We start from the raw sequence: 14,768 nt of genomic DNA on the forward strand, positions 1-14,768 counted from the left end.
TTAGGTATAATTACACAAGCATTTGTATTTTTACCTAAATTTATGTGTAGAAATACCCATAAATTTTTAGGAAAAAATACACTAGATTTTTGGTAACTTTACTCAAACATTTTGGAAGAAATACCTAAAAAATTTTGGGTAAAAATAAAAACTGCTTGGCATTTTTATATAATTTTTTCGGAAAAAATACCCAAGAATTTTTAGGTAAAATTGAACAAACTTCTGTATTTTTACCCAAGTTTATGTGTAAAAATTCCAATAATCTTTCAGGAAAAAATACATGAAATTTTTTTAATTTCACCTATACATTTTGGAAAAAATATTTAAAAACGTTTTGGTAAAAATTAAAGATTTTTAGTATTTTTATAAAAAAGTTTTCGGAAAAAATGAATGAAAAAATACCCATTAAATGTGATGTATAAGTATTTAAATTTTTGTATTTTGGCTCTAATTTTAAGAAAAAAATATCGAACAACTTGTTTTATATTATTACCAGAAATACCACAAAATCTATAAATTTTACATTTTTTATTAACACCTTCAGAAGTACAATTTATTATACTAACTTATTAATATTTCATAATTATCAATAATATTATTAATTAAGGTGCCCGACTTTTTAGAAGTTTTAATACTTTTATGCCCCTCCACAGGATTAACATCCAGCAACATCCTATAAAAGACAAATAAAAACTGTTATGAAATTGAACTTTAATCAAATAATAAAATAAATTTAGAAAAATAAAATAAATAATTTACCGTTGAATAAAATCAAAAGAAGCAGCCTTTTTTGTTGGATAGTTATAGCCATATACGTAATAAGTAAGAAGCAGCAATAAGACACCCTTTAATACGTCATTAGATTTTAAGACAATATTTTCCTCAACGACTATATAGCATTTGCATGCTTCATCATATAAGGAGGATCCTGAAAAATAAGCAATAATCCATTATATTAAAGTTAACTAAAAATTAAATTTTATATTTTGTAATGATAAGTTAATGTTACTGAATCAAATATACCTGTAATAATTAATGATGGCCGTGTAGAATCTTTAGCAGCATGTTTTATTTCTTCTTCTGTTGCAACAGAATCCTGAAAAAGAAAAAATTTATTAATATTTCGAGTATGTATAATACACATACTAAACCGGTAATGCACACACTGTAAAAAGAAGTGTGTTACTGGAATGCACTTCAAGTGCATAAATTTGTCCCAGTTCTGAACACACTTTGAGTGCATTATTCTCATGCACTTTGACGTCAAAGTGTGTAATTCTTATGCATTTTATATTTTATGCACTTCAAAGTGCATTGAAATTACACACTTTGAGGTCAAAGTGCATGAGAATAATGCACTCAAAGTGTGTTCAGAACTGGGACAAATTTATGCACTTGAAGCGCATTTCAGTAACACACTTCTTTTTACAGTGCACAACTTATTAAATTTGTTTGTATACATTTTCCGTCCATACACACCTTAAGAGTGAAAAGCTCTTCTTCTTTAAATTGGCAGGCTATTAGAGGTAGAATGGCTAATGCAGAAGGTTTTCTGCTTTCCACCTCTTTTTCTATTTCTTTATAAGATTTTGAAATCTCTTTCATTTTCTTTACATATCCTGGAATATTATTTGTCTTACGATGCTGAAAGATGATACCTTCAAAGTACGAGACAATACTTTCAGATTTTTTTTGTAAATTTGTATTCCAAACATCTTGAACTTTTTTTCCCAAAAGAACATCAGCATGATCGATAAAATATTTCTCTTTTGTTAAGTATGGCCAATGGTTAGTTAAAATGTCCTGTAATTTTATGTTTTCCTCTTCCCTGTGGTTGATACATCTTCTTTGTGACGGATATGTTTGTTCTAATAAATCAGTAACAAGCATTGTGTCACAGTCTTCCTCAAAGTATTTGAGCAGTTGATTTTTTTTCTCTTTCTGGTTTTCTATTGTGTCATTTTCTGTTAAAGGGGGTTCGAAGGCCACACACCCATAGCAATCCTGGCCTTTCCCGTATCTGGTAATTTTTATCTTTTTATTTGCAACGCTTCCAGGCGCATCGCTGTCTTCAATTTCCACGGAACTTCTTTTTTTGGTTTTTGTTGATGATTGCTTGTTTTGGTACCTTAAATATTTAATAAATTTATTATTTGTCAATTAATTGATGTGATTGAATAATTTAAAAAATTTGATATTCGTAAGTGAAAATAAGTCACTTAAGAGATTACTTTATTTTTTAGTGTTCACAAGCGTGCTAACATGCGAGTAAGAATTAATTAAAAATTATTTTACAAAAGAATTTTTTTCCATACTTACTTCAGCCTATCATAGATTACGGCCCTCAATTCATGAATTCCATCTGAATAAATGTGTCCATTTTTCCATGTTACTTTTTCAAATGCTTTTGGGTACCTTTCTACAATTTTTTTTGCCATCCTCAGAGTTTCCACATAGCTTGTTGATTTTAAAGTTGACGTCATGTAATCTGCAGTTCGGTGAATTAATTTTCGAACAGTCATACTGGAATTTTCCGCTGAATTTTTGAAACCTTTCGGTATTATTTCTTCCCAAATAATCGGTGCTGAAAATTTTGGGTCTTCAATTGCAGAGTGCGTAGTTTGACAATCGAGACTGCTGTTTTGGAGTGAGTTTTCGTTTGTTGATCCTGATAAAGTAATTGGTGTTACATTTTAGAAACATCTTAGAATTTCGTATCACGATTTAATCAATGTATACTGTATGTATATTAAATGTATCTTACCATTTACAGATGACTGTCCACTGTCACTAGAAACAGAATTTAGACTAGTCCATGCCATTCCTTCAGGTAGCATCATGAATTTGACCATGTCTGTTCTTTTTGCGATTTCACTTAAAACTTCAAATTCCTCAATAACTGAACCGTCATTTTCAAGAACAATCTGCAAAACAATTATAAGAATTAGAATATGTAAATAAAAATATTGACAACTTAAAATTATACAACATTTTTAAAATAATGCAAGAAAATTTAAAAGTTTTTATTCGTAAGATATAATATTAAAAATAATTTGTACATATATAATCTATACCTGGTACATTTGCTCCAAAGGAAGATTTAGTCGAGTACAAGCCGTCAATATTAAATCCTCCTTATCTATAGCTGGAATGATAATTGCTTTTCCTCGTTCTGGTCCAGTAATTTTGAAAATATGCATGGTGTACTGAACATTTTTACAAAAAAAATTTTTTTATCAAAAATAGTAGATAACAAAATAATTATTAATTTACTAAGTTATATAAATTTTACATATTTAAAGCGCTTTTAATTAAGACTTTTCTATTTTAAATAAATTTAAAGAATTAATAATTTTTATTTACAAAAATATTTGCCTTCCTATTTTATAATAAAGTGTTTTTTTAAATTATATGTTTTCCAGTTTTTTGTTATGCATCTATACACTAAGCTGGCTTCGAACAAGCCCATGCCTAATTTTAACAAACGATTTGGTATTTTGCTTGTAAATAGTAAGCGGTTCGCAATCAAGTAACTTGTCATATGGGATACACTCATATCGTTCAAAACACCCAAGTTCATAAAGTCTAAGCCCTGGTTCGAATGTAGTTCTTAAAACTTCTACTACGAAATAAAGACATCTTTGACTGTTACACAAAATAAGTGCAATTCTTCCCATTTCTACTCTATACTGATATGCATGTTGACGTATTGCCAATATATCACCTTTCTGGTAATTTTTCCCTCTAAAAAAAGCACTTGAACATTCTGTAATTTCACTGTTTCCAAGAGCATTTTCTATAGATTTTTTTAATTCAGTGCAATATCGATTGATATGAAACGTAGTTTCTTCATTCAACTGTAATTCATATTTTAATCCCGCACCTGTACGTAGCAGGCATTGAAGAAGTTCATGCTTTTCTGCTAATGATAAAGTTACATTTTTAAAACACTTTATGTTTCTCATAACTCTTTTGAAAAACGTGTGCTTACTCTCAAACCTTAAAGTAAACAATTTCATTAAAGGACCTAATTCCAGTATTACTTCAGGATAGTGAATCAAATAATGATGTTTTGGAAGCAATTTGATTGTAGGAAATAAGTTCGTTCTTAGACCAAGGTAGTGATTAATGGCATCTTCTAAGAAAGAAATGTATGACACATGTATTTCCGGCGCACAAACAAGTTCAACAATTTCACTTAATTTGAGAAAACATTGCCATGCATCATCATCAATGTTAATTTTAGATCCAACAAAGAAAGGAAGCAGTCGAATAAAATTGAATATCTGCCATGCCCCACCTATGAGTTTCTTTCCTTTTCCAGGTACATTAGCTGGTTTATCACGCTGATCAGTTGTACAATAATGGAACTGATCTATTTGAGCATTTAAATACTCATACGTAAAGTATTTTTTTTTAACTAAGTCTTTTAATATATGTGGTAAATCACTGGCAGCAATTCCTTCAAGAAGGTCGTGGGCAAGACACGGTGGCAATCCACAATTACAAACATGAAATCCTTTTAGTTTGTTAAATAATGAATTAAATTTGACTCCTCGGTAGTGATTTCGATTACCCTTCAATTGCAAACATTTTAAGTAAGAATTAATTGTTCTCATTACATACTTTCTAGGAATGAATTGAGTCCTATCCATTTGCTCATCATTGTCATCTGAATCGTCATTACAATCATCAATTTCAGTTACTTCATCCTCATCCTCTTCATCACCACTTTCGTAATCTTTACATTTATTTTCATCTTCTTCTTCTTCTTCTTCTTCTTCTTCTTCTTCTTCTTCTTCTTCTTCTTCTTCTTCTTCTTCTTCTTCTTCTTCTTCTTCTTCTTCTTCTTCTTCTTCTTCTTCTTCGTCTTCTTCGTCTTCTTCGTCTTCTTCGTCTTCTTCGTCTTCTTCGTCTTCTTCGTCTTCTTCTTGTTCTTCTTCTTCTTCTTCTTCATCATTCTCACTTTCATTTTTATTTTCATCTCTATTTTCAGTTTCCATTTCCACTTCTTGGAATTGAACAGTTTCAGCCTCTTCTTCTTCCATTTTTTGCACTTCTTTTTTAGAGTTTCCATTTTTATTTTGTTGATTTAAAAATTTTGATCTAGTAATGAAGCAGTACCTACAAAAGTCCTCACTCTTGCTGAAATTTTCAACATAACCTCCAATACCATGAGCTCCCAAGTTATCATTTGCGATGAAGATAACAGAGCCTTTAACAAATTTATTAGGATAAATTTCGACGCCTTCCCTTTCCAATTTTTGCAAATCTTTGATAAGTCTTCTGAACACTTTTGCATGATTGAAATCTTTTTCTTTACAAAGAAGAACGAGTTGAATATTATTTATATTTGAGCGATTATAATAAGGTAAATTTCCCAACATCATATAAACTGCAAGAATCTTATGTTTTTTGCGAGCTGATCCAATTGGATTCACAATTTCAAAAGAGTCTTGATACAGAATAAGAGAAAGTGATTCAGTTAGGTTAGAGAAAAATTTATTAGATTTATACATGAACCCGTCAGAAAAGTCTTTTAATAAATCGCCATTATTTGTATTCATATTTAAATTTATATCAAATGATTTACTTTTAAACGTTGCTTTTAAAGTTTCAAGAATTGGCACGTAATAAAAATGAGCCGAACGACCGTTAACAGAACCTAGCGATATACGTACCGGTTTCACATACGATAAATTAGTTTTGTAAAATAGTTTCCGCTTATAATTGCTATCAAATTTTTTATTACAAACAGATAATGTATCATTGTGAAACACTTTTTCAGTAATATAATGAATTTCTTCGGAAGTAACATTTTTTTCTACTAATTCATGTTTTAAACGATCGCGTAAAACTGTAATATTTTGGAAATTAATAATCCCTAATTCATTAACAAGACATTGAATAGTAGATGCAGGTACTAATAATTCTGCTTCTAATTTTAAAAACAGTAAAGCATAATTAATTTCATTAATTTTGTTATCTTTTAAAGCATTGCTGTTCTCGAGCTCTTCATCATTTAAATAAACACTTTCAAAGCAATCATTTTTCTTAATCCCCTCCGTACTGCAAATTTCATCTTGGTTAATATTTTGTTCATCTATATCTTCCATTGATTCACTGTTGTCAATTACGTTGTTAAGCATACACGACCTATTCCGGTGACATTTCGACAGATGACTTGTAAATGAATTCACTAAATTATATTTTTTTTCACATATTCGGATTGGGCATTTGACATTTTCACCATTTCTCATATGTTCCTTTAAATGTTTGATAAATTTTTGATAATTATAAAATTGCTTTCTACATACGAGAACGGTACATAGGAATTTGCCATCTTCATTAATTACCCTTTCAGATATTTTTTCATAATAAATTTCGCGTAGCTTCGTGTGATTTCTGATAGTATGTAATCTTAAACATGTGACATCTTTGAAATTCATTTGACAACCATTAAAACCGCAATATTTTTGATTGCTCAGAAGTCGATGATGGTTTTGATGCTCCACATGTTGCTTGAAAATCTCAGTTCTATGTTCACAGAAGCGACAGATGAACATCTTTATCAAACGTGAACTAGAAAGAAATGAAAGAATATATGTATATATATATTTTTTCATGTACATCTAGTAATAATATTTCTACCTACTTTGTACAGTATTTTTCAGAAAGTTTGCAGGAATTTCACAATGAAAAAATATGTGTTTTAATCATTTTAATTCAGAATAGAAGAATTGAAAAATTACTTCATTTTCCACAATTTTGTATTAATTAAATGAATTTTTAAAAATCTTTAACAATAACATATTTAATTTAAATTATACTGAAATTAATTGAATTCTTCACGAGAATTCTTTTAAAATTTTTCAAAATAATTCAACTGTATTTAAAAAATTGAAGGGCTACATAGACTAAGGAGACGAACATGTGGTTGAAAAAGATAGTATCAGTCAGGTAGTAGTGAGGGGCTCAAGGCTTGTCACTGCAACCGGACTGGTAATATCCCTTCCAAGCCTCGCGTTCGTCCCCTTATTTTGTGTAGTCTTTCAATTATGTTAAGAAGAATTAAATTATTTCAAAGAATTTTAATAAAATTTTTGAAAATAATTAATATCTAATCTTTGAAGGAATTTAAAAAAATGGTATTGAAAATAATTAGATTTGGTTAAAGAATTAAATTATTTCAAAATAATTAAATTGTTTGCAAAAATTCTTTTATTCATGAAAATATGCTCAAACTCTTGCGAAGAGTTGCATTATCATATCAATCAAATCAAATCAAAATTTATTATAATAATAAGCTCTTTTTCAAAGAGTTGTATTGAAATTTAAATTAAACTTTTTCCACAAGTTTCATGTGGAAATTTTCAGAAAGTTTTTCAGGAATATTACATTCGGAAAACATGAAAGTTTACAACGGAAATTTCCACACTTTACTTTGCAAAAATTCCTGATAAATACTGTACTACGAGGGTAAAGTACCTAACTACAAAATTGAAGGGTTATTGAATTTTGTTTTCACTTGTCATAAAAGGTTTGTGTCACATGGCAAACAACATGTTGAAAGTGAAAAAATTTAAAAATCGGTTCTCATTAATATCGTTTAATGGAAATAAACTTATATTTTGCCTAATAATTTTTTATTCAGCAGTCACCAAAATAGTCTCCTGAACAGCATGTGATTGTTAGGTCCTCAAAGGTAATTTTATCGACCACTTTTCTCTTTAAATGTTTAACCCTAGAAGGAGTAAAATAAAATTCAAGGTATGCCCATGGCTTAACCAATAATTTTTTTACGCTCAAAACCCATTGACAATTCAGTTTGAGTCTATTTTCAATTAGTTCAAATCATCTGATAAAATATAAAATGATAGGTTATGTATGAAAAAGTTATATTTTATAAAAAAAAGAAACATTTTTATACAAAAGTTCTATTTATAAGTCTATCTATCTATAAGTATTTGTATCAACTTATAAAATTTGAGTTAAGATTTATTAGAAATTTCTGTGCTCTCTCTCTCTCTACAGTCAGAGATTAAATTTTAATACAAAAAAATGTGGTAAATGACAACAATCAAAAAATTTAAATTATAAATTCTATATTATTAATAATATTTTAACATATGTGGACGTCCACATGAAAAGAGCCCATTTTGGCACTATTGGAGTTATCTATATGGGCGTATTCCTGGCAAAATTTGGAAAATTTTGAGTGGTCTTAGAATTTTTTTGGTGAAAAATTCGCTGAGTTACGGAATTTCAAAGTTTAGAACGCCAAAAACCTCATTTCGACAAAAACGGAATTAAAGATTGCGATACCAACTAATTGTTGTATCTCTGGTTCTTCTTGGCAGTTATTCAGATAAGAATTGTTTCCAGTTTAAGGCACCTTAATGATAAAAAACCAACAGTTTTAGAATGTTTAAAACCACCCCCCCTTCTTAATTTTGAAAATACGAAAAATCGACAATATGTTATTTTTTGAAAAAAGCAATAATTTGCATCATTTTTATTTCCCTATTTACAATGTTTAAATTGTTGTTTAAATTATAAACTTTTTTAATTTTAACATTCTTAAGACAAACGACACATGTCTGAAATCGTCAGAAAATACAGAATTTGAATTTCATAAAAAAAACTTAAAAATATTAATATTTAAAAAAGTTACATTTTACAAAAAAAGTCTTTAAAAAACAGTTTAAAGAGGGATTAAGGGACCGAGCGCCCCCCGGTGCGAGCTGTGCTTGGGTTATATTATGCCGAACTGCTGATGGGACTATTTTGGATATCGCCTTTTTATTCACCAAAAAACCAAATATTCCTTTGATTCAAGTAAAAATGATAAAAATAATTTATGATGAAACAGGAATCATAAAAGTTTTCTTTTGTATGAAATTCAACAATACAGCGGTATCAATTTGCTAAACGTGCGGGATTCCCGCAAAAACTAGACCCTCAAATTGTATTTACAGGTAACCGCAGGTATACTTAGATGGATAGCAGACAATTGGAAATTTTTAAAACTTATTTTAACTAGAAAAAATATTAGTCTGGTAAAAATAAAATAAAATTTAGACAAGCTAACAAAGTATTTTTTTTATCTTAATTAAAAATTAATTAAACAAATTAATTAAACAAATCTACAAATAGTAGATTTATAAAAATATTAGAAATTACAATTAATTAATTTGAATAAAATAAACAAATAACTGTCTATATTAATAATCGTTGTATTCCGGTAATCTGTTCGCAGTTTGCATTTAGTTAAAGGTTGTTTTTTTGTTTCCTAACTTTTTAAATAATTTTTCTTTTTAAATCTTTTCAATTTAAAAATTAATGTATTAAAAATCATTAAATTCTGGTATCTATGATTTTAAAAAATAATTGGAAAATAATTGAATTCTTGCGACGAATTTTATTAAAAATGAGCTTTCCAATTATTCTATAGTTCGCCCTACGCTCGACTAATTAGAAGGCTCAATTTTTGAAAATCCTAATTAAATTCTTTTGAAAAATTTCTTTGAATTTTTTTTAAATAACGGAGATTCATTAATAATATTAATGGAAAATTGAGAAAATAATTTAAATTCATTAACAATTTCTATAAAGTTTTTAAAATAACCGCGTTTCTTCATAATTAAAATTAAACATTAAATTGTTGGATTGTATTAAAATTTTCAGAAAATAAATAAATTATTCTCAGAATTTTATTACAATTTTCTAAAATAATTTAATTCATTCCAGGAGTTCTATTAAAATATAGGTAGAAAATAATTAAATTATTTCAAATAATAGATAATATTAAACGTTTTGACAATAAATGATTTCTGTCAATAAATTCAGGGTTGCCACAGGTCAGGGAATTCAGGGAAAAGTCAGGGAAAGTAAAATTGGTCAGGGAAGTCAGGGAGAAGTCAGGGATTTTTATTTAAGTAACTGGAAAAAATTGAATTTTGGAGAAGTTACAAATGATTGCAGAAATTCAATTATTTTCAAAAGTAATAAAATTCTTAGCAAAAATTCAATTATGTTCAAAAATTTAAAAAAATTCTCATAAAAATTCAATTATCTTTAAAAATAATAAAATTCTTCTCCAAATTTCAATTATTTTTCAAAAATTTAATAAAATTCTTTGCGAAATTTCAATTATTTTCAAAAAATTCTTCTCAATTCAATGATTTTCAATATCTACAGTTTTAATAAAATTTTTCAAAAGAATTCAATTATTTAAAAAAAAAATTTTGATAAAATTTTAAGCAAACTTTGCAATAATTCAATTATTTTCATAAATAATAACATTTTTTACAAAAATTCAATTATTTTCATGAATAATAAAATTCATCATAGAATTTCAATTACTTTTAATACAATTTTAATTGAATTTCTCGAAAAATTTAATTATTCTTGAAAATTTTATTAAAATTTCTCGAAAAAATTCAAATTTGTTGATAAAATTCTTTATGATAATTTAGTTTCGAAAAACATTCATTCATTCAATAAATTATTTATTTTTGTATTTAAATAATTGAATTCTTGTAGAATTTTCCAATAAAAATTGATTTGAAAATGAATATTAGTTAAAATTTTAGATCATAATTGAATATTAAAAGCATTATATAGCATGAATTTTTAAAAATATATAATTGATAAAATACATAATTATTTTAACAAAATTTTTGAAAATAGTGACATTTTTCGAAGAATTTACTTAAAATTGTATTAAAAATAATTGAAATTTAGTTATTGATATTTGCGAATAATTTTACAATTTAAGAAATTCGTAAGTAAATGTAATAAAATGTTTTTTTGAGTATCTAATAATTTTTAGAGTGAATCAGAATATTCTTTAGGGTCAGGGAAAAAGTGAAAATTTTGTCTGGAAATTAGGGAAAATAAAATTAAATATTTGTGGTAACCCTGAATAAATTTCTTTAATTTATTGAATATAATTGATTTTGTTAATAATTATAATTAATAATTTCACTATTAAAATTTTATTACAATTATTGATAGATAATTTAACACTTTTAAACAATTTTATTAGAGCTTTTGTAAACAAAAATTAAATTCTTGTGAAGAATTTCTTTAAGTTTATTTGAAAATAAAGTAGTTTTTTGAATAATTTTAATTAAAAACTTAAAATAATTATTAACAAATAATTTTTTTCAACTTTTTAAATAATTGTGTCTGTTAATAATTATAATAAAATATTTTATTAATGCTGTTTATTTGAATTGTATTTAAAAAAGATTGAATTCTTGGGAAGAGTTTTATTATTTATAATAATATGAAAAATAATGTACTTCTTATAAAAAGTTTTTAAAACTTGAATTGTTTTAAAGAGTTTATTAAAATTTTAGAAAATAATTAAATTTTCTCGAAAAATATCATTAAAAATTAGATCAAATGCTTTATATGAATTTGATCTTCAAATGCAGCATTAACACCGTGTAATTGATTAAAATTTATAAGAATTTTAAATATTAATTACCTTTTCAAATTCTTGACAATAATCCTGGAATATTCTCTTCTTCAATTTAAAACTTCACAATAAAACCACTGGAAAAGTTTTATCTTCACACGTAGATTTGGTTTTTCTCCGGCAAATGCTGAAGAGCAACTGACGCTTCAAAGGCTTTTCGAAGAAAATGTCTCAGAAAATATATGTACTTTCCTAATATTACTTATACTTTTTTCAATTTGAGAAATTCCAAAACTTTGGGTTTAAATAAATCCATACAAAAAAAACGAAGCCTGAAAGTCATAAAACAGTCTCTTTGCAAAAGAAAACGGTCATCCTAAGACAAACCAGATGTGACAAATCTTTAGAAATTAGAATCGACAAAATACTTCAAACATTTTCATCTTTTATTACTTTAAAAACCTTTACTAGAAAGCAAATATATTTTTGTTAAAAATTGGTTTATTTATACTCTAAATACAAATAAGTAAATCGTAACTAATGAATTATGACAGTTCTTTCGATAAATAAATTAATAAATTGGAAGAGAGAAACTACTATTTCATTTGTTAAGACTACTATAATTTTAGTTAGTACAAACTGGCTAATTTTTATTTACAGATTAATAGTGCCTATTAACAATTTCAATAAAATACCATTAATTGTTATTTAATAATTTAACAAACAGAAAGTAATATCTACTTATGTTTAAAAAAGTTTTGTATTAAATTGAAATATACACCATATTATCCTAAAAGATTTGGGTAATAATAATTTACCCAAAAAATTTGAAAGATTTCCAAAAAAATAACTTAAATTTAAGGAAAGTTTTCCAATGACATTTGGTAACATTACACAATTATTGTATAAATGCAAACATTTTTAGGTAATAATAAATTACCTAAAAAAAAAGAAAATTTCCAAAAAGATTACCTAAACTTTGGCAAATTTTTTTAAATTTTATTTGGTAATATTACTCAAATTTTGTGGAATTACTAAAATTTTTGGGTAATAATAAATTACCTAAAAAAAAAGAAAATTTCCAAAAATATTACCTAAACTTTGGCAAATTTTTTTAAATTTTATTTGGTAATATTACTCAAATTTTGTGGAATTACCAAAATTTTTGGGTAATAATAAATTACCTAAAAAAAAAGAAAATTTCCAAAAAGATTACCTAAACTTTGGCAAATTTTTTTAAATTTTATTTGGTAATATTACTAAAATTTTGTGGAATTACCAAAATTTTTGGGTAATAATAAATTACCTAAAAAAAAAGAAAATTTCCAAAAAGATTACCTAAACTTTGGCAAATTTTTTTAAATTTTATTTGGTAATATTACTAAAATTTTGTGGAATTACCAAAATTTTTGGGTAATAATAAATTACCTAAAAAAAAAGAAAATTTCCAAAAAGATTACCTAAACTTTGGCAAATTTTTTTAAATTTTATTTGGTAATATTACTCAAATTTTGTGGAATTACCAAAATTTTTGGGTAAAATGACTTTACCCATAAAACTTGGAAATTTACCAAAGAATTTACCTAAGTTTTAGGAAAATTTTCCAATTTATTTAGGTAATACTTCACAATTTTGGTAGAATTACCAAAATTTTTGGGTAAAACGACTTTACCCAAAATTATAAGAGAAATTACCTAAGAAATGTTAGGAAAATTTACCAATATTTTTTACAGTGTATCACTTATCAACTAAATAGTTTCTGCCTTCGGCTCCTGTTACACTTGTTCCTTCATAATTAAAAATACAATTTAATCAATTCGGCTTCTGCTTGAGCTTGTCTAGTTGTCTGAGATTGCTGTGCTTAAGATGTTTTGTTAATTACAACAGACTGTGGCAGTCGGTCAAGTGTACGTATTGTCTTTTTAATACTATTCTCTTTTAACTTGTTGAATTTGATTATTTGGCAGAATTGTGCTTGGTGTTGCTTTGCCGGAGAGCTGAGGCTGAGTAAGAATAAATTCTTTTGTTTTAATTGTGCTCATCTCTTTTACAATTTTTTCTTTCTATATAGAGGGAAAGGTAAGGGGAGGGAGTAAGGGAAGACGGGGATGAAAAAAGGGGGTGAAAGAGCAAAATAAGTTAAATAAAGCTACATACATAGGGGCTTGTATATACATATTTGAAGTTATACTGTATATTTAAATTACTTCTTATTACTAAATTTATCTCCTTTCAACAGGTCTGAAATGTCTAAGCAACCTGCCTGCTCGGGCGGAGTGCTCACCTTAGACGGTGAAAGCGAATTTCCGGATCAGGATCAACAGGCGAGATCATCGTACTCTTTGGTATCGGTTGATGACGGCGAAATTCTCGGCGATCTCTCAGCCACCCACGAACCAATGCCTACACAAGCATGCGCCACTTCAACTCCTGCCAGGAATTTTGACTTGCTTACGGGTATGAACACAGCTTATCTCCCTGACATGTCCACATCCCTATCTAACAAGCGCAAAAGAGCAAAACCTTCCCCCACCAAGAACGCACCTAATCAGCTCAGTGAGTCCGGCGAATCGCTGAAACAGACTACCAAGAAGCCCAACAATGAAGCATCGGGTAGTGATTCTGCTCACACAGTAGGGGAACATTCGAAACCGGCTCCAGACTCGCCTACCATTACCGCGAACCCCTCCAACCAAGCTGGGCCTGCCGTGGCGACGGATACCCAAGCTGATTCTGCTGCCAATACTACGAATTCGAATGATTTTATTGTTTTCGAGAAAGCAGATTTGAACTGGCAAGGCACTAGTACCATGTCTCTCTATACATCTATCAGTTCTCCTCCTTATGTTGTCTTCGTCGAGAGTACGGTCACGGGGCTTAACCTAGGGAAACTTGATCCAATCAAAGTTATTGATCTCCTCTCTCCACACATTTCTGGTGGCAAACAAGTCTCAAGAACTGGCATTAACCAGATCAGGGTTGAGTGCGAGCGTTACCAGAGCGCCAATGATCTCGTCTCCTCGGTTGCCCTAAGGGACAAGGGTTATAGAATGTTTATTCCTGACACCTTCCTCCATAAACGAGGCTTTTCTGATTGGTTTCCTCCAGAGCGTTCAGTCAGGGACATCGTTGGTGTTTGTACTCGCGAGGAATTGAAGGACATAACTTACATCAGGAGGTTGGTGAGACCTACCAACATTATTACTGACAGGGTTGAGTTTTCCTTTAGCAGCCCCACTGTCCCAAGATTTATCACTATTGGAGGATTTTCTATTCAAATCACCCCAGTGATACAAAGACCCCGCAGGTGTTACAGGTGCCAGAGGTTCTGTCACACCAA

At 28.2% G+C, this 14,768-nt stretch overlaps 1 protein-coding gene across 1 annotated transcript; it reads right to left on the bottom strand.

Annotated features, from left to right (window-relative positions):
• Window positions 1–491: 491 nt before the first annotated feature.
• Window positions 492–3,215, bottom strand: LOC122508870. The gene is made up of 7 exons (XM_043622467.1): window positions 3,075–3,215; window positions 2,765–2,924; window positions 2,320–2,668; window positions 1,480–2,128; window positions 1,024–1,096; window positions 760–928; window positions 492–673 (listed from the first exon to the last, which is right to left on the bottom strand). The coding sequence occupies exons 1-7, from the start codon at window positions 3,198–3,200 to the stop codon at window positions 562–564; spliced, it is 1,638 nt and encodes a 545-aa protein (XP_043478402.1). The 5' UTR covers window positions 3,201–3,215; the 3' UTR covers window positions 492–561.
• Window positions 3,216–14,768: the final 11,553 nt, after the last annotated feature.

Source organism: Leptopilina heterotoma, unplaced genomic scaffold (genome assembly GCF_015476425.1).
Source record: "Leptopilina heterotoma isolate Lh14 unplaced genomic scaffold, ASM1547642v1 Lhet_58, whole genome shotgun sequence".
NCBI lineage: Eukaryota > Metazoa > Arthropoda > Insecta > Hymenoptera > Figitidae > Leptopilina > Leptopilina heterotoma.

Coding starts and splice junctions, on each gene's coding strand:
- LOC122508870 (XM_043622467.1), bottom strand. CDS start 3,200: ATGCATATTTTCAAAATTACTGGACCAGAACGAGGAAAAGCAATTATC. Junction 2,669..2,764: donor TGGACAGTCATCTGTAAATG/GTAAGATACATT, acceptor TTACTTTATCAG/GATCAACAAACGAAAACTCA. Junction 2,129..2,319: donor GTAATCTATGATAGGCTGAA/GTAAGTATGGAA, acceptor TAAATATTTAAG/GTACCAAAACAAGCAATCAT.